The sequence below is a fragment of the Myiozetetes cayanensis genome, unplaced genomic scaffold (assembly GCF_022539395.1).
Source record: "Myiozetetes cayanensis isolate MyiCay16 unplaced genomic scaffold, myiCay2020 scf3, whole genome shotgun sequence".
Taxonomy (NCBI): Eukaryota; Metazoa; Chordata; class Aves; order Passeriformes; family Tyrannidae; genus Myiozetetes; species Myiozetetes cayanensis.
The window spans coordinates 7,014,435-7,040,617 of record NW_026087521.1 but is presented as its reverse complement, the minus strand read 5'-3'; the positions used below and the strand labels follow the sequence as shown (position 1 = coordinate 7,040,617).

Sequence of the window (26,183 nt, the reverse complement as noted above, 5' to 3'; positions counted from 1 at the left end):
CTAAACTGAAAACACATGATTTCCTCATGGTTACTCTGCTGGAGTCCTTACAAGGCTAGAAAATTTTGGGAACAGGACAGGAATTAAGAGGTTGCAGTCTTAAAGTAACTTCTCCTGCTATAGCTAATTTTGACAGGCTAAGATTTATTATTTTTTTTTAAGAATGACAACAACAAGAGAAAAACTAGATTTCATTTATTTTATCAAAAACTATAGGAAGATAGCAATACTAGAGATCACACAGTATGAAAAGAAAATGTTCCTGAGCTTACAAACTGCATATTCTAATGTACACAGTTCCTAAAACATACATTAGAAATAACCAAAAGATTGACTTAATTTGGAGATTAAATAAATAGACAATAGCTTTTCTTACAGGTGATCTTGCAGCTTTAGTTTTGCTACCAAAAAATAAAAATAACCCCAACAAAAAAGAACAGCTGGAGGACAAGCCACCAGTCCCCAGGAAGTGCATACACACAACTGAACCGGTGACCATGACAATGCCAACAAAGCAAAACAAAGGCAGAAGCTGGGCTGGTTTAGGTTCCCTAAGAAATTGAAAATAGATTTTTCTCCTTTTCCAATTTGGCAATTTTCAGCCAAACTCATAGAAACAGCAAAAGGAGTTTTAAAAGTGACACAGTGTCCCTTTGAGCTAATTCACTGACGGCAATCCAAAATGCACTGCGCATATGTAAATAGAAAATACTGTTCAAGGCTCTAAACTGGAAACTGGATACATGAATTTACTTCAAATAAATACAAAATGCTGTTGCCTCCCAGAACATAAATTAACGGATCTTTATTTATGGCGGAAGATAACACACATATCCTTAGCGAACAGCAGCGTTTTTCCAGCGCTGGTGATAACATTCCCTGCCTCAGACAAGGCAGATGCTGAGCTCGGGGTACAACTGCCACAACTGTTATCTTTTAAACTTGCAATATTTAAATCAAACTGGGCATGAACATCGAGAGACAGAAACAGGAGCCCGCCCTGTGCCCCGGGCGCGGGCGAGGCCACAGTAAGGAATCCATTTCTTGCCGCAGCCGCTCTCTCCATCCCGCAGTGACAGGGCGGGCTGCCGACTGCAGCGGATTAAGGAGCTGGAGACTGCAGATTCCATCCACATGGAATGCACCGCTGGCTCGGGCTACATGCAAGAGAAAGCACTAATGACTCCAAACGATGCAGGATCATCTGGAGTTCGCTAACATGAAAGCTCCACATTCCACTTCAAATAAAAAAATAATCATTAGAAGTGTGGCATGAGAAAAGCTGACTAGATTCCAAGTGCGTGAATACAGGTGAGCCTGGTCACATCAGATACTTTCAAATCTAAGCAAAGTTTCTCCTATTCATTAAGCAATATAAAGTCTCTATTTTATCATGTATCTCTGTATTGGAGATTACAAAACTCACACAGCCTTTCCAGTGGCCCATGCTCTTCACCCCATCTGTGATACTGATCTGGGCTAGTAGCATATAAAATGTCATTTTTTACCAAAGGGCCAGATCTTCACTGCAAATGCAACTGTGCTTTTTAACGAGCAACCTGTATTATCCTTTCAAGTGCTAGTAATTAACATGGAATTTAAGGCATTTGCTAACATTAAGTAAACAATTACATGCTGGGCACCTTATAAAGGTAATTAGCTGACCTATGATACATAGCTAGCATCCAGTTATGGAGCATCCATTTATGGAGCAACATTGTTCTGCCTGACCCTGTCAACTTTTACATGACATGTAATATGCAAGTTTTACGAGCTTTTAATCCATGAGAATAAAGCACTTGGATCATCCCTGGAGCACGGACCTTGGCTGTAACTCCACCCCAAACCCCTTCAACTGTTGTTTTGAAGCCAAGCAAAACTTAGCATATGTTATGAATAGATCAAGACAACTTTAAAATGATCAGGAAAAAAAAAGGCGACTCAAGCAGCTGAAGAACAGCATGTTTCTCAGCCTTTACATTCAAAAACATCTTACAAATGTCTACAGGAAATGGGTATACTCATCCCTAGTCTAACTTCACTGAAGTTAATATTTTTGCAAACAGAAAATATAGGCCTAATATCTTAGAAGTCTGTCACTAGATAAAAAAGTCACAGTATGTAAAAACTTAATGGAAACCAGTTGTGAATATACATCAATTTCCAGGGTACTTCTGCACCTAACAGATAACTTGAGCATTATCTCCACCCTGCATTAACCTTGTTAGACAATGGGCTGCTCTCCCTAGCTTTTGCTATCTATTTCCAAACTGTAGTCAGCAATTTGTTTCAGCCATGACCGCCAAATTTCTGCAATGAAAACAAACAGCAAATGTTACTACCAACAATCCTGTATTTACAAATCCTCTGTAGAACTGCGGTCCTCCTATAACATCCTAAATAAAAATCAGAACATAACTGAAAAAACTTCTAAATAACAGAACATCAGCTAAAAAGTTCCAAGCTTTTAGATCTGGGGATCTGGGATCTGCTAACACCAATTACTTCACTCGCGTGGAGTTCCATGGACATTTTGCAATTGTCATTCCTGTGAACCTTCATTTGCACACTGGCTGTCCTTAATCCCTCTCCCTGATGCCATAAAGGTTATTGCCGAGCTCTCGAAACAAAAGAACTGTCAGCTGTGATTTAGGATTCAGATCGAATGCCTTCTGACTTCTCAGGGTACAGAAAACATGTAACATCACTTCATCGGTCTGGAATCAGCTCCTGAAGGCTGTAAGCTCACATTTGAATGTCAGTGGCAAGTTGAATCTGAGTCAGCAGTGCCCTGGCAGCCAGGAGGGCCAACCCTGTCCAGGGGGGGCATCAGGCACAGCAACGCCAGCCGGTCGAGGGAGGGGATTGTCCCGCTCTGCTCTGCTCTGGAGTGGCCTCACCTTGAATATTGTGGCAGTTTGGGGCACCACAATGTAAGAAAGATATTAAGCCATTAGAGAGTGTCCAAAGGAGGGCAACCCAATGAGGAGCAGCTGAGGGCACTTGGTCTGTTCAGCCTGGAGAAGAGGAGACTGAGGGGAGACCTCATCGCAGGTACAACTTCCTTGTGAGGGGAAGAAGAGGGGCAGGCACTGGTCTCTTCACTCTTGAGACCAGTGACAGGAGTCAAGGAAATGTCATGAGGCTGAGTCAGGGGAGGTTTTGGTTGGATATCAGGAAACTTTTTCACTGAGAGGGTGCTTGGACACTGGAACAGGTTCCCCATGGAAGTGGTCACAACACCAAACCTGACAGAGCTCAAGACAACACTCTCAGGTGCATGGTGTGACTCTTGGGGTGTCCTGCACAGGGGCAGAAGTTGGATTTGATGATCCTGATGAGTCCCTTCCATCTCAACATATTCTAGGATTCTGTGAATATTCAAATCAAGGTACATTTTAGAGTTTTCTTTGCATACATTTTACTGCTTCCTACACAACAGTTCTAGAAAAGTCTATTTTTAATCCCCGGTATCAGTTTTGTATTTGCCTGAAACACTACAATCTCTTTGGCCAATGCCATTTCAATTACAAACATAATGCCTTGTTTTCACTGCCCTTATTTACATTAGATGTAAGAATACTTGAATATATGCGTGAAAGAAGAGTCTTCTTAAAACACATTTAAAAGAGAACAAAGTATTTGTGACTTTGGATACCCGAACTCAGTTGAGATAACCTCTGCAACACACAGCTCCACATTTACAGACAGTTCTGATCCTCTTCTTGGATGGGCTAAGACCATCAGCAGAGTCTGAAGTCAGATCTATTGAACCTGCAGCACAGATAAAAACAAGTAATAAAGTTTTAAAAGACGGACCCAGACCATGCCTGATATTCAAATATCTTCTAAAGGCCTAACACCTCAGATCAAAGGGTGTGAAGCTTTCCTCAAACTCTACAAACACCCTTGTTACCACTATTGTACAACATCCAGCATACACATCAGAATCCAAAACTCAGCAAACTCAAGCCTTGTTCCCTCATGTCTGTATCCACAAGGATCAACTGAGAGTGCAGCCAGCCTTGGCTGTCAGTGTCACAGACACCACATAGAGGAGTAGCAACTATCACTCACAGATTACTTAGAAAGTAGATCAATAGTTTATCTGAAGTGCCTATTTGCATAAAGGGAAGCTTTATTTAATGGCAGCCTGACCATTCCTTTGAGCATTCCTGGGACAAAGCTTCAAAATCATTTGCCTCATCAGACAATCCAACCACAATCCCTGCTGTGAGCTAGGAGTGCTGAGGGAGGCAATGCATTAGAGATGAAGGCAAAAGCTTCTGTGTGTGATCTTCTCTGCACAACATGCCACGAGCAATGGCAGTTCTGAAATCCAGAGATGCGTTAGGGAGGGCACTGCCTGAGCTGAAATGCTGTGACGTTTGAAACGCTACCATCAGTCAGGCTGCAGCAAAACCCACCAGCACCCAGCCTCCCACAACAACCTTGTTAAAATGTGCAGACCTTTCATCTGGTAGTCAAAGGTCAACTCTTCTCCAGCCTTGATGGTTCGGGTAGAAAACAGTGCTATTCGAGGAAGACGCAAGTCGAGGTTGTCAATAAACACGTTGAAGACTTGAAGATTTGGATCACACTGCAAGCAAAAGGGAATGCAGCTTCTGTTAAGAAAAATTAACACTAAATTTCGCTGAAATGTTTAAGCAAACCAAGGTCACAGGAAAGGAAGAACAGGTTCTTCTCTCAGTGACAGAAGTCTGCAACTAAGTCTGAAATGAACAAATTGAAATAGCGTTCAAGGAGAACATTCATAGCTCATGTTCAAGTCCTTCCAGGAAGGCAACCTTTACACAGATCACATAGTATGCAGCAGCCTATAAAAAAAAATGGCATCTTCAAAGGTGACAACAAAAATGGTGACAAAGCAATTAGAGGTACATTCAGAGGTTAGTATTTACCTCCAAAACCCATAAAGAGAACAAAAGTTGAAAAAAAAACTGAAAAGAACATAGCATTTCAAGCCTCACACACTCACTAGACTGTATTTATTTAAGCATTGCTTCCAGGTCAGAAATAACATCTTCATATTGTGCATAAACTTCTATTGTTAATTGCAAACCTGCTTGGCTTCTGAATTCCCTGCCATGGGCTGGGTGGCAGGACACTAAGCAGGAACTAGAAACCACTTCACCATTCTCTGGATTAAGTGTCAGAAGCCAGTAGTCTCCTTGAGACTGTTAAACACTGCCTGCTTTTTAGCTCTGCAGTAGTGAAATATATCCCACATTAAAGAATCAGAAGTGAAGTTACAGACATTTAACTTTACACTGAAGAACGAGAATACTTCACTCCCATTTCTGCAAGTGAAGAGCAACTGCTGTATCTAAAACTCTTCTTTATCCTTCTCCCTGGCAAGCCTGCATGAAATACAGGTGTCATCATCTCACAGATATGAAAACATGAATTTTCTGTATTTGTAGAACACTGGCTGCATACCTCACAAACCCTGGATCAGTAAGAAATAATAATTTTTAGTTCAGGAATCTTTACAAATGCAGTTCAGCTTTCTTCCTCTAGGTATTCCAGTTGAACTTCAGTAAAACACTACCAAAAAACTGCTCCTTAAAATTGACTTTTGAGTTCTCTGTCAAGCTTCGATTTAGGAGGGAAAATGATATTTCTTCCCTCTAGATACCTAAGAAAGCACAGGAAATTTCATCTGTGTCCCTACCAAGTTTTGAAGGATGAAATGCAACACAACACCCTATCCTGCCCTGCTACAAAATAACATCAATTCCTGTCATCTTTGACTCCTCCTTTATTCTATTAAGGACTTGTCATACATTAGGTATTTTAGTTACTTGGAGAAAACACAGCAAACCAACCCCATTCTGGTTGTCTAGAATCAGCTGATTCAATGACAAGCCCAGTCCTACCAAATGTCCACTTCAGGCAGCATCTCACTCCTGGAGTTTTGTAGGCAGTCTCAGTCCAAGTAAGGCCAAGCATTCCATTCTATTTACTATGTCATCTGACTGACTGGCATGAAACTACTCCCCAGAAACTGAATATGGTAAGAAAATGTTTACAATATGAGAAGGTATTTCTTACAAAATTAGGATAATTCTCCAAGTTCTTAGTATACAAAACAGGGTCTTACGCTGTGATTCACAAAGTGGGACACATTTCCATATCGAGCTGCATCTACTGTAAATTCATCTGAGTCATAATCCAAATCAAACAAGTATGTATTTCCCTGGTTGTCATAGAGCTGGCCTCGCCTCTCTGCTTCCTCACTTGTAATCACCTGAAAAAAAAAAAAAAAAAAGAGAGAAAAAAAAGAAACCTGCATCATATTATTAACTATTACTAAATTAAAACAAAAATCAAAATCAAGTTAGGAGAAAAGCTTTACTTAGTAAAAAATACCACATTAAGTTTTTGATGTCGAAATAGCATTCCATCTCAAATGAATGAAGAATACATGCATACAACTAAACTAATTAGTGACTGAGGCTTCTCTGGATGCAATTTCTCTACAGCTGATGCACAGCACTATTTTGTCTCAGGGAAAAGCACCTTCTACTAAGAGATTTGATGACAATACTATCAACTGTTTCTACATAAATTTTCTATATACACGTTTTTCATTAGACCCAGAAAGCCTTGTTTACTAAAAATCAAGTTTCAGCTTTCTCCTTTTGCACAGACAAACATCAACAGATACCAGCCTTTAAAACCCTGTCACATTTACAGCCAGGTGTTCATTTCCTGCCTCCCCAGAAGCATCTCTTCCTGCTATTTTTGACTGCAACGGAAGATCCTAGTCCTAACAACTCAGACAGACCCATCACTTCATGAAGGTCAGTCTATGCAATCAGGTGGGCTTGTCACTTTCGACAGAAGAAAACAGCTCAAGCTACTTTATCTGCAGCCTGTTACCTTAAATGCATTCTGTTTATTATGATTTCAGCAAAGAAATCATAATCTGGCAGCAAGACAGATACAAAATGTGATGGAATTGAACTGTAAATTCCTCTGAAATCTTTCTGACCAATGAGTTTTGAGAACTCCTTCAGCAGCTGGAAGTAGATTCAGGTGAAAGGGTAAATGCACACTTTTTCCTTTAAGCAACAAAGTTACATAATCAACTTTCTGCATTAACCCCTCCACAGAGATATTTGGAATGTCTGGTAGGAACACGATAAGTTAGAAGAGTTGGGGCAGGGAGGAAATACAAATAACACCATAAACCTTTGTACAAAGGGACAGAAGGAAATATTCTGAGACAACACAGTAGCAAGGCAGATTTGCGGTAGAAATGTAACACACTGGATCAGAGAGGCTGCCAGAAACTGCTGGTGCAAAGAGCCCTGAAGCAGAGAAGAGGGTGAACCACAGAAACACAGGGCAATACAAAACCTCAAGAGTAATTCAAGGTCTCTACTTTATAACGTAAAAGTTCTCTTTGAAATAGTATGAGATTGAATAAACAGATAATGTCCGTACTACAAGAGTTATTCTTGCTTGGAAATAAATCAAAAGTAATAAATATGCTTGGAAATACGACCTTAAAAGTTCAGACCAAACAGAAAAGGGACTGACAGACTGTGCTGGGAGTTTCATAACAACCATGTCATACGAACATCAAAAACTACAGTAAAGATGAACAGGGAAGAATGAAGATTATGACTGTCATAAAAGAAATGGAGGACCTGCCTTTAGAAATACTATTAGGGCACGTATCTAAAATAATTCTTCAGTGGTATATGAGATAAGTATTCTCTTTACAGTCGAGCTTTTACAACTGCTCTGGAATAAAGGAATGTTTTGGACAATATAATTTTGCTGGCGACTTGAATGTCTATTTCTCTCTCTACTCAAAAGCAGATTGATCTACTATGTAGTAAAACCACAGAATATCCTGAGCCAGAGGGGTCCCAGGATCACTGAGGTCCAACTCCTGGCCCTTTGCAGATCACCTCAAGAATCACACCATGTGCCTGAGAGCACTGCCCAAACACTCCTTGAACTCTGTCAGGCTTGGTGCTGTGACCACTTCTCTGTTTCAGTGCCCAACCAGCCTCTGGCTGAAGAAGTCAAGAAGTGTTAAAACTGAGAGAAAGCTCAACGATTTTATCTAACATTTCCTTTATTGTATGTAATTCATCTAAGGAGATACATACCTCTCCAACATACTCCATCACAAAACTGTTGGTTTTAATTTTCTGGAGGGTTTTTACTCCCCAGCCACGGCCATTGTTGGTTCTGAAGATGCAAAGGGAATACGGTGTACCTTTCTGCACTATTCTATTAGGGCAGTCAGGCCCACACCTACAATAGGAATTGCACTCATAGATGGGCAAGCCAGGCTGGATTTTTAACTTCTTACGTTTATTGTAAGCCAGAATAAACCCAGCCTCCTTTGGACAGCACTTCTCAGCAGGGCAGTCAGCACATTCACAGCCAGTCGTTATTCCATTGAGCACATTTATCCCCGGAGCAGGTTTATACTCATTAATGTAGTAGAAGTCTAACGGGGGGCCTTCAAGATCCACAGTGTTTTCTACCAGAATCATTGCTTTGTGATTCTTTTTCCTGTTGAGTTCTTCCTTCCATCTCTGCAGGGCTATTCTTTGCTTGGCCTTCTTCACAACATAATCTGCAATGGCAGGTTTCAAAGCTTTAATGTGGTTTCTCACTTTCAGTGCTTTGCCTTCTCTCACCCGAGACAAGTATTCATTCTTGTCACTAAGAAAGTTCTGAAGAAGCAGTGGGCAGTTCAGATGCTTCTCAGGTTCCCAAGTATTTGAAGATTCTGGCCATCCTTTCCATTTCACAAGATAGTATTCTTTGCCCTTGAAACACAGAAACAGATACAGATTTAGCCACGGCTCCTTTTGCTGCAATCCAGCATCACAGGGCACACAGACAAGCACAAGAGATCTGGATTTAAGGACCGAGCACACAGTGCAGAGGGCCCTGATGTCCCCATAACAATTACAGTTGGGGAGAAAGAGAAAAATCAGGTTTTCTGCTGGCAAATTAAGGACAATTTTGCATACTTTACATATCATCTCCAGGGGCAAAGAAATCAAAAGGTGGGATGAATTCTGATCCCTAACAGCATACCTGGAGGAGGAGGCTAGTTTGTCAAGGCAGGTGGCAAGTTATGCTAACTTGCTGTATGACTCGTATGCACAAGTAGAATGTAGTTGAAATACATACAGAGCAAAAAAAAAAAAAAAAAAATCCAAAATTTAGCAGAAAAGTCTAAACCCTATCGTTTGTTACATCAACCATCCTCCCAAAGCAGTAACTAGTTTGATACACTTAATATTGTGGTTACAATGAAGCAGCATACATTTTGTACTTGTTTTAAAAAGGCCAAATAACTGTAACAAGGCCAAACCCTGAAACTGAATTTCAAAGGAATCCAGTTGCAGCACATGGCCCTAACTCTTCATCAAACAGACTGAAAGTGTCAAAAGAGAAATACAGATGGTTGTCTGCAAATAAAGGAGAGGCATCATAATTCATACCAAGCTACCACCTAAAGCAACAGCATCTTATTTAAGTTCTAGATACACAAAGATGAAACATTTCATATTCTAACATTTCAGGAAAAGATCTTCCTTCCACAGGCTGAAATCAGCAGTTTACACCACTTTCAGTTTACAGCTCAAAGTTTAAAAGAGATTTAATTTGATGAGGGCAAAAGCTTTGTCCTCCCTGCTGCTTTATATTACGAGCAAAACTACCTTTAGCTCACTTCCAAATTTCAGCTGAAAGAGTGATCAGATTGGTCTGTGTTTCTCTTACCTCTTCTACCTTGTAGTCACACAAATATTCCACCTCATAACTCTTTAGACTCCTGTTGGTGATTCCAATGGATTTACATCTGAGATTTTCCTTCCTACATAATTCTTGAAGGGTCTCAAGTGAAGCTAGACATGGCACATACCAGGCTACAATAAGAAAATTGGTAAAGAATCCTATTTAATGTCTCAGCTAAATTGAAATCATTATTGCCTTATCCCAGAGTCCCCACATTACCATTTGTGACAGCAGTCCACGAGTCTCTTGTTAAGCAGTAGCGTCTGAAACTCAACCCTTCTCTAACGGGTCGATTGAAACACGCCAGTGATTCCCTCCCTGCACCTTTATTCTGCACAGTACGTACATTTATAAAGAACAGCAAATATTTTGGAGGGCTAAAGCTGCACTAAGCACCGAGCAATTTTCCTGCAATTACAGCATCCCATAACTGAACCACGGCAAGAAGGAAACCTCCATTCTTTAGCAGACCGCCAAATTTCCGTAGCCAAGCGCAACGGACCACTCGCGATGCAGCCATGGAGACGGGACGAGGAAGCAGAGACCCACGGCGCTCTTCCAGAAGGATCGCGGGTGCCCCGTCAGCCGGGCGGGTTTCGGGGGACGCGACACCCCGCGGGGCGGCTCGGCGGGAGCGCCCGGGAAGCACCGGGATGGGATGGGATGGAGCGCAGCGTGGGAGCGGCGGGGCCGCGCTCGGGGCTCCGCGGGGCTCTCCCGGTCCCGGCGCCGGGAGCTCGGGAAGGCGGGAGGGGGCGGCGGTGCCTTTTCCGCGGCCGCGCCAGGACCCAGCGCCTCTCCCGCCTCCCACCCGCGACCGGTGGTTCCCTCCCGCCCGCCTCCCACAGCGGCCCTGGGGCAGCGGGCGGGCTCCTCAGGGAGGCGGGCGGACCCCCCGGGGCAGCGGGCAGGACCCCCCGCCCGTCCCTTCCCTCCGCGCCCCGCCGAGGGGCTGAGGGCGGGGGCGGTGCGGACGGTCCTGGCGGAGCCGGGCAAGGGGGAGCGGCAGCGGCTGGCAGCGCCCAGAGCGGGCGGGAGCCTCCCCTCACGCCCTCGCTCGGTCCTCGCTGCCCCCCCATGGCCCGGGCGGGGCGGGCAGAGCCCCGGGCGGCCCCGACCCCGGCGCGCTCCCCCCTCACCTCCTCGCCAGCCCTCCATCTTGGGGGAGGGCAGCGCTCGGCCCGCGCGGGCTCCGCCCCCCGCCGGAAGGGGGCGGGGCACAGAGCGCGGCCCCGGCGCGCGCCGCCCCCGCCCCTCCCCTCGCGCCTCGGCCGTGAGGGGCTCCCGGCGGGGCCCGCCCGGGAACGCGGCGGGACGGAGGGTACGATGGAGCGGGGCGGATCTAAAGCTCCCCCGCGCTTATCAGCGGCACAGCTGAAAGCAGGAACCGCGGAGAAACGGTTCAGGCTCTTCTTGTGGGGAAAAAAAAAAAAGTTACACCGTGATCGCAGCGCCCTCCTCAGATTAGGTGTTTCCTATTCACGTGGCTTTCGCAGAATCCGTCGTGTTGGAAAAGACTGCTGAGGTCATCGAGTCCAACCTGTGACCCAACACCACCGTGTCAACCAGACCAGGGCACTGAATGCCAAGTCCAGTCCTTTCTTGAACACCTCCAGGGACGGTGACTGCACCACCTTCCTGGGCAGCCCATTCCAACATGCAATCACCCCTTCTGTGAAGAAATTCTTCCTAATGTCCAACCTAAACCTGGCACAGTTTGACTGTGTCCTCCCTCCTGTTGCTGGTTTTCTGGGAGAAGAGCCCAACCACCACCTGGCTACAACCCCCTTCGGGGTAGCTGTAGAGCTTTTAAGTTTGCTCCAAACCCCACAAACCTGCACCCAACCAAACAGTGCCTCGCTGTGTCTTCATGGGTATTTATTTATAAGGCTGTAGAGCTCCACTGCCCCTACATTCCCTGACACTAGCTTTTCCAAGATCCACTTTAGAAGTTTTCACATAGGAACCAGTGAACTGCAGGCCTGCCAGTCTCACTTCAGCAGTAAAATTATGGAGATTATTACATCAGCAAAGCTTCATGAAAACATTGCTGGACAAACTGAATTTCCTTTTACAACAAGGAATCCCTCAGTACCAGGGGAAGCCAGGTGGTGCTATGTTTTTGTATTTCAGTAAAGCTTTTGATACTGTGTCACAGAGTATCCTTCTGGATACAGATAACTAATCATGTTACACAGTGGGTGAGCAATGGCTCGGAGGTTGGGCACAAAGGAGTTACAGTGAACGGGATGACATCAGGCTGGCATTCATGTCACTCCTGGGGTTCCACAGGGCTCCATCCCCAGCCCAGTGCTCTTCAACATCTTCATTAACAACTTGGACACAGGATTTGAAGGGGTACTAAATAAGTTTGGTAGTGATACTAAACTGGGAGGAGAGAGACCTGGGCAAACTAGAGGACTGGGCAATTGCCAACCCTATGAAGTTCAACAAGAGAAGGTTCTGGATTCTGGGCCTCGGCTGGGGTAACCCCAGATGTAGGGACAGACTGGGGAACAAGATACTGGAAAGCAGTGCCGTGGAAATGGACCTGGAGGATCGTGGTTGATGGCAAGTTGAATATGTAGCCAAGAGGTCCAACCCTGTCCTGAGGGTATCAGGCAAAGCATCGCCAGGCAGGTGAGGAAGGGGATTGTCCTGCTCTGCTCTAGGGTAGCCCACCTTGAATACTGTGGCAGTTTTGGGCTCGACAATATAAGAAAGATATCAACCTATTAGAGAATGTCCAAAGGATGGCCCTGAGGATGGTGAAGAGTCTGGAGGAGAAGCCATATGAGGAGTGGCTGAGGGAAGGCACTTGATCGGTTCAGCCTGGAGGAGACTGAGGGGAGACCTCAGCACCTGTAGCTTCCTCATAAGAGAGAAGGAGCAGGCAGGAACAGGACCCGATGGACCAGCATTAGCTGTGCCAGGGGAGGTTGAGGTTGGATATTAGTACAAGCTTCTTCACCCAGACAGGGGCTGGGTAGTGCCAGGCTCCTCAGGGAGGTGGTCACAGCACCAAGCCTGTCCAAGTTCAGAGGATGTTGAGACAATAATTTCAGACATATGGAGTGAGATTTAAGGTTACTCTGTGTAGAGGCAGGAGTTGAACTGATAATCCTTGTGGATTTGTTCAAACTCCAGGATATTTTATGCTCCTATGAACTATTTACTCATTTTCCACAGCCAGGGATAAGGCAGGCCTAATTTTTTCCTTTTTTCACAGGCTACTATGCTAGACAGTATCTATTGCTTTTGTAAGATAGGAAGAATATTGAAATACAAGACAATTTGAGAAGCCTGTATTAAAACAAGTAATTGAACACAGGTCTCTTCAAATCCAGACAGGCAGCCCTGCTCTAGTTTCTGATTTTGAGGGTCTTTGTGGCATTTTTAGTATTTTAAGGCACCTGGCTGTCAGCTTGAACTGTTGCCCCTTAACTGCACATTAGGCTGAGACGCTCAAATCCCATAACTACACTTGCCTGCTCCATCTCCTTACTGAAAAATCCTGCAGTTTATACCCAGATACATGGCATAGAGGTTGGAACAATGCCACGCAGAATGGAGAATGCCAGATCTACATTAAAAAAAAAAAAAAAAAAAAAGGACTTTAATAACACATAAATAAGCACATTTAACTCTTACACATATCATCCAGGTAATACCACAAAACCATTTTACAGTTAATCCAGAAAAAAACCCAAAAAACCCAAACAACACAAAACAGCTCAATAGGCCAGCATGAATAGGCACCACCTTCACGGTTTTGGGCAACATCAAGACCTCACGGAATTTCATTTACAATTTGGTGCAGTTACCAGAGAGTGGATATTCACCAGTCTAACTCTCATTGGTTCAAAGCTATTGAACCTGGAGCTGTTGAAGCCACAGGAATACTGGCTGAAAAGGTACAGGACCTGCAAAGTAGCTGAAAGGAGAAATCTTCAGACTGTGTATATAATATGCTTGTTGCTGAACCACAGGCACAAGCACTTGTGCTCTGAATTTTTAAAATCAAGTGCTGATAATTCAATGACCTGCTGTCTGCACGTCTTGATTAACATTTTGCACCATGCTTTCCACTCCAAACAGACTTGGTGGCAAATTAATGTGTTACTTGAGTGTATTACAGTCCTCTAAGAATCGAAGACATCCCAGAGAGTCGCTGCTTTGGCAGAAAAGGCAGTAAGAGACAGAAATCAACTTAGAAAAAATGTTGCTTTTCACAACAGGCTACGATGCCACTTCAACAGTGATGATTTCACACTTCCCGGTATCTTGATCCGTGCAGGTAACGTGCAAGGACCCATCCCTAGATAAAAAAGAGGGGTATGTTTAGGACTCAACACAACACTCAGGATGCTACTGCACGCTCCAGAGAGGATAAACAACAGTCTTCACACCAATGAAAGGAAGAAAGATCAGCATCAAAATACCCAGGGAAGAAAATGCTTCACCACAGATGAGAGTGGTTTAGGAAATTAAGTTTGGTTTAGTAAGTGTTTAGATAAGCATTTCTTGCCCTTATAGCATCTATCTTCTCCACATATACTGAAACAGGCTCAGGAACATGTTTAAATACTGCAGTTGAGTTTATTTAGTACAGGTTTTTAAATAGAATATGCATAATATTATTCAAAATATTCATTGTGAGAACTGAGTAACAGCAACAGATTGATAAGAACATCTTATCAAAATGTGAGAACTCAACTTTTTTTTTAAAAAAGTGTAAGTAGTCTTTAAATTCCAAGGATATTCTTCAACAGGGAAAACCTTAATTTTGAAAATCCAAGAATTAAGAGAAATTTGAATCCCACTTCACCTAGACATAAACACACAAAATATTCAGATAGAAATAAATGTGCTTCACTGAACTTTCTATCCATTTTTCACCTACTACTTAAACCTCCTTTAAAATAATGTCGTTTTTCTGCATGACAGAGTTGCATCCATAATCCCCATGATGCTTTTCTTACCAGTGCTAAGTGCAAATCTCTGCATGACAAACAAGGTACTTTAGGTGAGGTCTATTAACAGGCATTAATACATGTGATAGCCATTGCAAGAAAATTAAGTATTTTGAACTTAAATAACAAACAGGTGTTTAGTTTTTCAGCAACACCTACCCAGCATTTAGGAAAATAATACGAAATTCAGAGCAGCCTTGAGAAGACAAACATGCCTTGACTACTTAGAATTCCACCTTCTGATATCTTTATAAACTATTTAAACTATTTCAAATGAGCCCAAGCACTCCTATTAAGGCCTAAGGAAGTTACAATATCCTATCATCCCCATTCTGCCATAAAACATACTTTCATAGAAACATTGTACTTTCCTACAAGAAGTCCCCAGATGAACATGTAAAAAGTAGATTTTTCAGTCCTGATTTCCTGTGGCACTGTCTCTCTACTTAAATCTGCCTCTGAAGGGACAGAGCCTCAGGTTTTCCCTGTAAATGCTGCAATGCTTCATTGATTCCTTTGTAACTAAAAAAGACAAAATATCCTTCAGTTTTTCCCAAGAATGTGGGCAGAACTACCCAACCCCTTCCACAGGAAATTTGAGATCCTGACTGCTCTCAGGCATAGCTAACCTGATCAACAGTTCAGAAGTTCCTAAAAATAACCTTTACAATTGTGTTAAGCTTTATTTCTTTAGAAATCAAACAATGAAAGCACTGAAGGTACTGCAGGAAAACCGCATTCCTACAGAGTTTGCCCCTGCCAGGACTGTACAACCCTGTAAGCAATGAAATGCTGAAATTTCTCAATACAAAATTAAACATTCTGTACCAGGAGCAAAGGCTGCTTGTCACAAGTGTGATGCAGCAAGGTAAACAGTAGAGCAATAAATACTTTGGGTACCTTTTCATCGTGAGAACAGTTAGTATATCATGTAGGCCATCCTCCTTTTTATCTAAATCCTGGAGTACAATCTATTTAAAAAAAAAAAAAAAAAGGAAGTTAAACTATAATCGAGTTCTCCAAACTCCTGCACAGCAGTTTAATGGAAGTGACACAACGGCTACGATGTGCAATTCATTCTGTTTAGCAACTTGTACTGGTAATTCCAAATCAAACCATGCCTGAGGGGACTTCCTTTAGCTGTAGTGCAACTTTATGTATTTTTAGCTATTTGTACCATTATTTCTGTGGATTTGTTTCAGGATCTATCACCCAGACAGCTGGAGACCTATCACTGCCACAGCCCACAGTAAGAGCTGAGCATCTCTCTTTACTTAGGATCAGTTCTGTAATTATTAGGCAACATCTTTTCCCTATGCCCCTAAAGATATTTGGGCAGGACTAAGGTAGAATAACTGTTTTCTCAAATATTCTATCCATTTCAGGCACATCTGCCCCCTTCCTGATGCCTTCCAAGGAAAGCACATTTTTTAACAAGTTTTGGCAGAGGTGAGATCGGTTTCCATTTTTTTTTTTTTCAGATCCAACAGATTTTCCAGTGGTTGCTATTAAAAGTGCCCATGGAATGTGTACATACTCACCTGTGCAAATTTATCTTCTTCGTTCATGGGACCTTTCCCCAGTGACTCGTACAGTTCCAGGCACACAGAAGAAATGTTTCCAGGGGCGTGCAGGGTGTGCTGCCTTCGAGCTGGCAGTGGTGTCCCTGATGGAAATAGCACTGTGAATTTGTCAGCCCCTGACTCGTCTACTCCCTTTAAAAGAAAAAAACAGAGAGTTCATGCCTTTCTCTTAAGTGCTTCACTGAGCTGGAATTGTCACAACAATGCTCCACAAGAAAAGAAATCCAACATTCATTCCCTCTACCACATTTACCATCACAGCAAGTAAAAAAAAAAAACAACTGACATTCCTATACATAAGAAGTCCAGCTATTACAACAGAGAAAAGATACATTCTATCTCTCTTTAAAATCAAGCAGTTTTTCCTGTCATTTTTCTGCCCATAAATCCAAGTTGACACATACTATCGACCTATAGACAATCTGTAGAAGTAATAAAAAAAATACTGTTTCTCTAACATCAATCATTAGTGCTGTATATTCACTGCAGCAGTAAAATTTTCTAATATTCTAATTTTAGCCTTACCTTTAGAAGAATATCTTTGGCAGAACACTCAATCAGTGCTTCTTCTTCTAACAAGGTATTCTCTTTTCCTAGCAGAATTCCTGCCTCTATGGCTGCACCAATGGGAATAACTTCATCTGGAGGAATTGAATTCAGTAACTCCACAGTTGGGAAGATGTCTTTGATCAGCTGCTGTAGCTTTGGGATTCGAGCAGACCCACCACACAGAACTACCTGGAAAACACGACATAACTATTTCAAACCTTTCTTCTGTCAAATAAAACAGACAGGTCACAACCTGCAGTACAAAAACACAAACTGCTCTGGGATATTTGATCATCTGTAGTCGTTACAAGAAAAACTGATGCAATCTCTGTTCGACATCTGACACTTCTGCATTTGAAATTAAAGGAAATATGGTGTCTTGAAAAAGTGTTTCTTATAGCAAGAATCAGCTAGATAAGGTAATTTTTTTAGAAGTTGAGAAATTCATCATAAAAATAGCATCAGGTTGGAAGAGACTTCCAGAGATGATCTAGTCCAACCTCCCAGCTAGAACAGGCAGAGTTACAACCAGCTCAGAACATTATCTCCACAGATACATATTCCACAGAGTCTGTGGGCCCTTATTTCAGCATTTGATTTCCCTAACACTACAGATTCCTTGCTTGCAATTTAAAATTTCCCCATACTGTAACCTGTGCTGCTTGCCACTCACCCTTCCATCATGCACCTGTAGGAAGGAGCAATTCAGCTTTTGTCCATAAGTCCAAGTCTTATTACAGTGACTTTGCTGAAATCAGCCAGATTTGGAAACAAAGCTAATTCCTACTTTTCCTCATGTACAACATAACTTAAGAGCTGTAAATCAGGTTCATTTGTTTTTACACTTAAAGTGTTCCCCCCCTCCCAAGCACTGACGCCTGAGAGCCTAAAAGTCCAACTAAAAAAATACTGCCACCAGAGGACAAAAGCTTCTCTCTGAACACTGGGCTGGGACGCTTCATTATCCACCAGGAAAACTGAGATGTGACACAGCAAACACTCACTAAGAGTCTGAAATACCATCAAGTGTCACGAAAAGCACCAGCCATCTTCTTCAGAAGTTTCAGCAAACCCCACCCAAGGCTCAGTGAAGGTAGAAGCAAGTCCATATATTGAACTTAAGGAAAGTACTCCTCAGCTCTACCAAGAGTTACACAAACACACAAAATGGAGACCAGTCCTCTCCACTTATTCAATAAGCAGCAGTAAAAACACACCATTGAATTTGACTCTATCTTATACTTAATTTCAAATAACTGAAATCAAAGCAAATATATAAGTTCTAGCTATCTTGATAGACTTTGTTGGATCCCAGTAAAAATGCTTAAACATATCATGAAATAATCTCAGTCTGCAAGGAAAACAGGCCCCATAAATACTGATCTTAGGGAGTTAAGCACACTACAGACAAGTGACTTCTATTATTACCTTATTAATATCATCTGCTGTAAATCCAACTTGCTGCAAGAGACTTTTAATGGCTTCTACACATTTATTAAAAAGTGAAGAACAGATAAGTTCAAATCTGGCCCTAGAAAAAAAAAACAAAACCAAAAACAAACATTCAAGAAGGGTCATCTCATCTATTAGAGACAAATACCTGAAATGGAAAAATGATAACTTTTAGAATATTCTTTGGTTCTCTAGCTATACTTGGTACTTAGGAATTTAAAAAACAATCTTCTTTTCCAATTATTACTCTTGAAGTGATTCTGTTGTTGTAAAAGGATCTGGAATTAATTCCACCATTAACACCTACATGGAAGGCACATTCATTCTTCTTCAGTGTACTCTAGAATAAAAACAGTGTTGTCTCAACAAAACCCAGCATTGCTCTCTCGACTCATACATGAAAAAATCAAGCAGCAAACATCCTGGAACTGTTCCATCACCCTTAAAGTGGACACAAAGACTCAATTTTTAAATTTCAGAGGCAAATCAAGCAGTGTCCTGATTTGTACACAGGGAATAGGTTAAGCAAATTAAAAAAACAACCTTGTGCTTGTTTTCATCTCTTTCAAGCCTGAAGAGGAAGTTTTAGTCTGTAGGAACACAGCCAGTCAAAGTCTGCAGCACTAGTCCACAGGATTAGCATCCTCATCCAAAAGAGAGCAAACCCAAGTTACACAGAATTGCTTCTCAAGCTTGGAAACATGCTGTGCCTTATTTTAGCACCTCCAACTTCTGCAGCAGTGGATGCACAGCTCTGGAAAAGTCTATTTCATTTTGCTAAAGCTGCTGATGTCTGGAGGAGCAATCCAAGTGAGCTAAACATCTCAGTAAGTATCATCCCAAGGGAGAAGAGACTTAGAGTAGAACACAGCAGTGTAAACAGGGACAGAGAACATCTTTCTCCTCCAGCTGTCACTGAGGTAGCATCAAGACTTCCATGACTCTTATCATTCTGGAGCTCATTTAGATGAAGAGTACAAAAATCTTCTTTTCTTTAGGGAAGATACAACAACAAAAACACTAAGGGGGAGGAAACAGCCACCTTGCTTCATTACAGTATCTATTTCCCTTTCATCAACAACCACGCTCCAGAGATGGGGCCTCCTTGTGCCTTTTGTCATTTTATTTTCTAACCATTAGGGCAACACTGTGTTACTGCCCTAACTATACAGACTGCAGCATAACAGAACCAACAATATGAAACAAAGCAAGCTGACCTTCTGTCTTCTGTTTCTAAAATAAATGCCACTGGAAATCAAAGCTTGTTGAACATCCGAAATATCACCTAGGAAGATTTCAAGAACAGTTTTTATATAAAGGAAGTAGCCTCAAGATTTGCCTTACCTGGACACGTTACAATCAAAATCCAATCCATCGTACAACGAATCTACAAAACAGTTTGCACTTCCCAGGGTCGATAAAGAGTGTTTTGCAATATCAGCGCTGTTCATTAACTTCATCATGGCTCTGGGGTTTCCTCTGATATCATGTTTACAAGACCTGTATTAAAAAAACACCCAGAAGATACCAGTTTAGAAAGTCAGGAATTTGACTGGTAACAGTAACTTTCTGTAAGGAAAAACATTTTAGAGCTATTAAACTCTTTTTCTGTAGACATTTTAGTATTAACTACAACTGAAAGCTTGCCAAAAAAAAAAAAGTACCTATTTCAGTTTCAACTAAAGATCACTGTGAGGAGGCACTCTGAACTCCGGCATTAGTGCTTATCATACTGATTAAAGTCTTTCTATACAATTTCTCAGCTGAACAAATTCTGTAAATGACTGCAAGGAACAGCAAGAAAAAGTCTGCAAGCTACTGATTTTTAACCGCAGATTAAGAAGAAATAGAACAGTGAACATTAGACATGTCAGCAAAATAGTAAGTTTTATCCAAAAAGTCTTTTTGTGACAATCTGCAACTGACCACCTCAAGACCACCGAGCTAGCAGTTATGCGTTGGTTCATCACAGGATGATGTGCCATACAGACTTCAGCCTGATGACCCAAGCCCCTCCACTGGCTTCCACACCAGGAAAACCAAACAAAACCTCAGTCAGTTCCCTGACACCCAAAAACCTCGTGACTGAAAGTATGGCAGCAGCCTATAGTCACACACATCACTCAAAACACAGCAGAGTTCACAGTAGCCCTCATAGTTCAACAGCACCTCCAGGCAACATCCACACAAACCCAAGCATTTCCCAGTCTTTCTCCTCAGCCCCAACAACTTGTTCCTTTAATATCTTTATTTGAGCCATTTCACTCACAGACAGTCTGCTAGATTTCGGTTTTTTTTGTTTTTGTTTTTGTTTGTTTTTTTTTTTAAATCAAGCACTAGATAATGAAGTTCCTGTCCCAGGAACATGCTTGGAATTCAAAACTTACCTCTGAAATTCAGAAGCTAAGTGTTGTGCCAGAGCTTCTGTGAAACAAACTCCACCAATACTGTCATCAGTGTTTGTAGCAAGCACACGATATATCCCACTGTTTACTTCTACGACTGTGATAGAAAGTGATGTCCCACCAAGTTTATAAACCAACACATTGCTGCCATGTTAAAAAAAAAAAAAAAATTGAAAGTAGCATGAATAAGCCAGCAAAGAAGATGTTAATTTTGACACACTGTCTATAAAAATTACCACCAAATAATGTACTGTAGGTTTTAATCAGTTTTGTCAAGAGCATTTGATTTGGGGTGTTTGTGTTTAATGCACCTTAGCACTCCTGACTACTTGACAACGTTCCCTAGAGAACAAAATTAATCTGTTTCATACGGTGAGAGTGGCCAAGGTTTTTCCTTCAACACAACTGAGAACTAACATTACTTTCAAGGTTACAGGCAAGAAGTATGTGAGAAGGGTAAAAAGGGTTGCATTTTTCTTCAAGCCAATCAGTTCATTAAAGAGAAAGTACAAATCTGGGCACAAATCTTCAAAGACAATTCTAAAAATATAAAAACCAAACCAAAGGGATTTAAAACACTATGGAATTACAACTTCTAAATGGTTATTGGCTTTATTGAGAGAAAAAAAGAAAAACAAGCCTCAAAGCATTAATTTTGTATTGACTGCTAAGGCTACACAGCATCCCCTCATTTAAGGTTCCCTGGGATTTAAGCACAGCAGCTTAAATTTAAGAAGTAAAATATTAGGATTTTACCTTTTCCCAGTGGGTGAATCCTGGCCAATTCCATAAGCAAGGAGAGCTGCAGATGGTTCATGGATTAATCTCATAACATTAAACCCAGCAGCTGCAGCTGCTTCCCTGCAGTAAAGCACAGCAACATTTCATTTTCCTTTAATGGTTTCACTATAGTCACACGCTAGTCCCATTTCATCTGAACCCAGAACTTGATTACAGCATGGTATTACCAAAGCCAAGTGACTGGAAAAGGAAGGTACCAAGTTCAGTTGCTCTTGTGTGCTTGAGGTAGTTGGATCTGCTGTGTTACTTACTGTCAAAGAAAACTCTCATATATCTACATAGCCTACAAAAAACTGCAAACCCCCCTTCAACTACAAGATTAAAACCCCTACCCTCAGTCAAACTTGGTAACTTATCTTCAAGTGTGGTGTTAAAAGTTCTTGAGACATTATTTCTACTGGTAATATGCTAAAAAAAAAATCACTGTACTTCAAAATGAAGTTACCTTGCCTCACTTGTAACACTTTCTTTACATGTTTTCTTGAAGCTTCAGTAACCCTGGGTCTGTCCTACATCTTGTTTCCTCCACTTCCAAACTATTTTGAAACTGTTATTCCAGAGCAATAGAATGCTTCATTATAAATACTGCAAATACCCAGCTCACTAATGTTTTAAGCATTTCATGACAGTTCAACATAAGGGCTTCCACATATCAGAAAGCAGAAGAGCAGATGCTGCCAATTACGTTCAGCTTTAAGCATACTTATGTTTTCATACACAGGAACTGTAACAGCAGAAGTGATTCCAAATTTTCCAAAATAGCATAGTGGTGTATTTTCCACACCTGAACTCTGATAAGAGCCCTCAGCAAGTCATGTAACACCACGTGGTTTGGTGAGTATGAAGTGAAAGGAAATTAAGGAGGGTGAGAAACTGTTTCATAGTTTGAAAGAGGACACTGAAGATCCTGATCTGAAATGATGTTCTGTCCTTGAGGATACCAAAATTCCTTTTCACTCTAAATGATTCAGAATGTCCTTTTGGTTACATCAGCAAATTCCACAAAAAGTTTCTAAACCCAGGATTTCATCTCCTGCTTTAATACTTTCCCCATTCAAATGACATCTCATATCTTGATAGTCACAAGCTGAAGTCCGGCAGGAGAATTCCTACTGCTGATCTTCCAGCCTGTCTTCTTTAGGCACATTAAGTAACAGAAAAATCTTAATAATCTTACCCAAGGGCATTTTTCTGGTTCTCTCCAAAATCAAATGGCACAGTGACAACAACATCATTTACATCTGAACCCAAAGCAGACTGAGCAGTCTCTGTTTATAAACACAGGCAGAACATGTTATTAAAAGCATAAAAAACGAAAATACCACATCTTAAAAACACGAGGATAGCTTAAAAAGCTAAAACATGTTATGATTTTAATTATTATATACCTTTCATTTTACTGAAAATCAGTTTTGCCACATCTTCTGGGTTAATAAGTTTATTATCTATTTCATACTGAAGTTTTCCATTCTTCTCAATTATCTGTAAGCAAAACCAACACACCTTTGTTAAATATGCAGAATGGTTAATAAAAAAGCAGTGCTTAATTTAGTTTCTGTTCAAAGTAAAAAGAACTGGACTGTGTAAATATTCTCTGCATTAGTACTCTCTTACAAGGAAATAAATGCTTCCAAGATGCTTATCAAGGATTACAAAAAGACCTGGATCATCTGACACACACAACAGTGACATTCAAAGATTCCAAGACTCCAGACTTCCTTTTTCTATTAAGTTTTCCTTAGTACAAAACCAATGTTTAGAGCAAAAGTGCTTGCCTGGTTACATCCCATAAGAAAAAGTCCAGCAATTTATAAAAGCACATCAGTATGAACAGCCAAAACCCAGAGAAAAACTTGCTCCTTCTTTATGAATTTCCAGGAGTGATCTTTTCCCTTTTTTTTTCAAAATTTTCTAGTAACAAGCACAGCATTACTCAAATTAAATTTGCATTTAAATCAAGGGTTAAGTATTTTTATCATAAGGTGTTGTGACCTGAGAACCTTCTACCAGCATTAAGAAAACCCACAATGCTACCACCCAAATATATTAAGATTCATCCTTTTAGAGAATGGCCAAGAGATAGATAAGAATTTTTCTGCTGGCCTATATCATGCTGGTAGATCTCAGAACATGGTTATCTACTGGATAAAAACAGAAACAGAGTAGCAAATGGATCTCACATAAAGAGCTGATCACTATAGAACACAGACATAAATGGTACAAACAAGGACAAAAATACGAAGTTATGTAAATTACTCTGGGAACAGCAAAATCCCAAATCATACTCACAGTGCACTTGCTTTCTGCAATATATTTCTCTGCCTGTGGGTCACCAGCACTGTCCAGACAAATTCAAAATAACAAGATAAATCATTTGCTCAAGGGTAATTGCACAAATTCACCTTATTGATATTCCTTGTAACATCTCCAATATATCAAACTATACTTCCACCAAAATTTGTGTTTCCACTCTACAGATAAATTTATACAGTAGAAATAAAACCAACAGTTCTGACTTTCAATCTCCTTTCCATAACTAATCGTTGAGAACATACCTACTAGTTAGGGAAAGGGGAAAACAAAATCCAACACGTTGTTTTAACCTGCTATCCGCAATGGCCCCTATAAAAGATGTCAATAAAGTTATGATGTGAAAAGTGCTGGGAAATACATCAGAATGGACAACATGAAGGGGCTGTAATACACAGCTGGGTCATCACTCAGAAGTTCTGATACATGTCTGATGCCAGGTCTAACCCAAAACCACCCAGAACAATCCAAGTTTTGTTCTAGTCACTGTAATTACCAGTGCAAACCATCACAGCTCCACTAACCGAGGAATCACAACAGTGTGTTTCACTATTGCAATAAAAGCAATACAAAGTCTCATGCAAACAAAGCCACAGTGGATTTTACACACAGGAAAACAACCCAGTAACAAGTCATTTTAGTTAAGAAATTTAAGTATATATGAAAAAGCATATGTGCAACTTGCTACTAAACTTTGTAATTTGATTTTCACAGACAAATTCCGACTCTAAAATACTACACACCTCTTTGCTCCTGGAATGAGATGGAGGTTAAGAAGTTAATAATATAAACCTGGTGTAGTGGAAAGTGTGCCTTCCACGTGCCTCTAAGGCAGAGGAGGTTCGAACAAAATGATCATTCCAACCCAAAGCGTTGTGACTCTATGATAACAGAATGATTTTTACAGAGATTACATGTCAACGCCAGGTTAAATTAAATACTGTCACAATACATCAAAATGCCTCCGGCATTAGCACTGAAAGGTTCCACCGACCAGCTTTAAGGGAGAAAACCAAACTTCTCACCGCTCCTTCCACACGCGTCCTCTTACCTCCGCCCGAGGATCTGCTTTACTTTCACTACGGTGTTCGAAATATTTCTGATCCTGCTCTGCTTTGCGGCTAAGCCAACCACCTGAATTAAAAAAAAAAAATAAAAAATTAAAAAAAGCCAAACTAATAATAACAAAAAAAGCGAGCAGCACGCAGAGCCCCCCTGCCCTCAGCCTCACCTCCTCGCTCTCCGAGAACGCCACGACCGCGGGCGTGACCCGGTCCCCGGCGTCGTTGGCGACCACGTCGGCGCGGCCATCCTGAGGGGAGAGACAGAGACACCCATGAGCCGACCCCTCCGGCAGGGACCCCCAAGCGTTCCCCCAACCCCGTCCCCCACCTTGTAGACGGCGGCGCAGGCACAGGTGGCTCCCAGGTGCACCCCGATGGCCGCCATCGGCCCCGACCTGCACCGCGCGCGCCCGCCCCCAGCCAATCCCGCGCCGCCCCGCCCCACCGGCACGGGCGGGGCAGCCAATGAGAAAAGCAAGGAGATCGCGTCACGGCGCATAGCAACGGGGGGCAGACTCCGGGGGAGGAGCGGGGGTTTTGGCGGGAAGCGGCGCTGAGGGGCGGGCGGTCCGTGAGGGGCTCTTTGACCCCGGCACACCCAGAGTGGGGGGAAAATAGAGGTGGAGAGCTTAGAAAATAGGGACATTAAAATAGGAAGTAGAGATTAAAGGGGAGAAAGCAGCAGCTGTTTCATGAACGTGCTGTGGCGTGTGTGTTTTGTCTTCGCGGCACCTCTCGTGATTTAAATGCAGGCAATGGAGCACATGGAGACGTTGTAAATCACAGAATCACAGGATCAGTTAGGTGGGAAAAGACCTCTGAGGTCATCGAATCCAACCTGTGAACCAGACCAGGACACTGAGTCTTTCCTCAACACCTACAGGGACGGTGACTCCATTGCATTCTGATTTTTAATCACCGTTTTGTGAAGGAATTCCTCCTAATGTCCAACCTTTCTATATTATGGAAATATTTCTGTATCCACTGCTGCAGGTCGAGCTGAAGCGCTGGTTTTGCATCATCTAACAAGGCAGGACTGGTGTCTGAAAACAAAGCTCAGTGTCTCGTAATGTTGCACTGCTATTGGAGAAACCCATCCTCAATATCACAGGAGAGGGAAAAAAAAAAAAAAAAAGGAAGTTATTTCTACATTTCTATTGTCAGTCCTGGAGAAATCAGCGCCATTTGCCCAGAACATCATTCACACATCCTGGCCAGAGCTGTCATGCTGAAGGCTCCTCAGAT

At 41.9% G+C, this 26,183-nt stretch overlaps 2 protein-coding genes across 6 annotated transcripts; both read right to left on the bottom strand.

The window, feature by feature from the left end:
* Nucleotides 1-180: 180 nt before the first annotated feature.
* SUV39H2 (SUV39H2 histone lysine methyltransferase) lies at nucleotides 181-10,995 on the bottom strand. Of its 5 annotated transcripts, XM_050324035.1 has the most exons (7): nucleotides 10,255-10,626; nucleotides 9,787-9,932; nucleotides 8,151-8,822; nucleotides 6,125-6,310; nucleotides 4,471-4,600; nucleotides 3,659-3,774; nucleotides 181-1,157 (listed from the first exon to the last, which is right to left on the bottom strand). In XM_050324035.1, exons 1-6 carry the CDS (start codon nucleotides 10,319-10,321, stop codon nucleotides 3,665-3,667), a joined length of 1,311 nt encoding a protein of 436 aa, XP_050179992.1. In that variant the 5' UTR covers nucleotides 10,322-10,626; the 3' UTR covers nucleotides 181-1,157; nucleotides 3,659-3,664. The 5 variants fall into 5 exon arrangements, with proteins under 5 accessions (XP_050179992.1, XP_050179994.1, XP_050179995.1 ...); XM_050324037.1 differs by lacking the exon at nucleotides 10,255-10,626 and adding an exon at nucleotides 10,941-10,995 and having other exon boundaries at nucleotides 181-3,774; XM_050324038.1 differs by lacking the exon at nucleotides 10,255-10,626 and adding an exon at nucleotides 10,941-10,995 and having other exon boundaries at nucleotides 181-3,774; nucleotides 6,125-6,271.
* A 2,394-nt stretch (nucleotides 10,996-13,389) lies between these two features.
* HSPA14 (heat shock protein family A (Hsp70) member 14) lies at nucleotides 13,390-25,345 on the bottom strand. Its single transcript, XM_050324897.1, has 14 exons — nucleotides 25,267-25,345; nucleotides 25,106-25,186; nucleotides 24,926-25,008; nucleotides 23,854-23,902; nucleotides 22,953-23,046; nucleotides 22,742-22,832; nucleotides 21,520-21,624; nucleotides 20,746-20,907; nucleotides 19,703-19,858; nucleotides 18,335-18,437; nucleotides 16,883-17,095; nucleotides 16,316-16,489; nucleotides 15,675-15,745; nucleotides 13,390-14,119 (listed from the first exon to the last, which is right to left on the bottom strand). Exons 1-14 carry the CDS (start codon nucleotides 25,321-25,323, stop codon nucleotides 14,041-14,043), a joined length of 1,518 nt encoding a protein of 505 aa, XP_050180854.1. The 5' UTR covers nucleotides 25,324-25,345; the 3' UTR covers nucleotides 13,390-14,040.
* Between the last annotated feature and the right edge of the window lie 838 nt (nucleotides 25,346-26,183).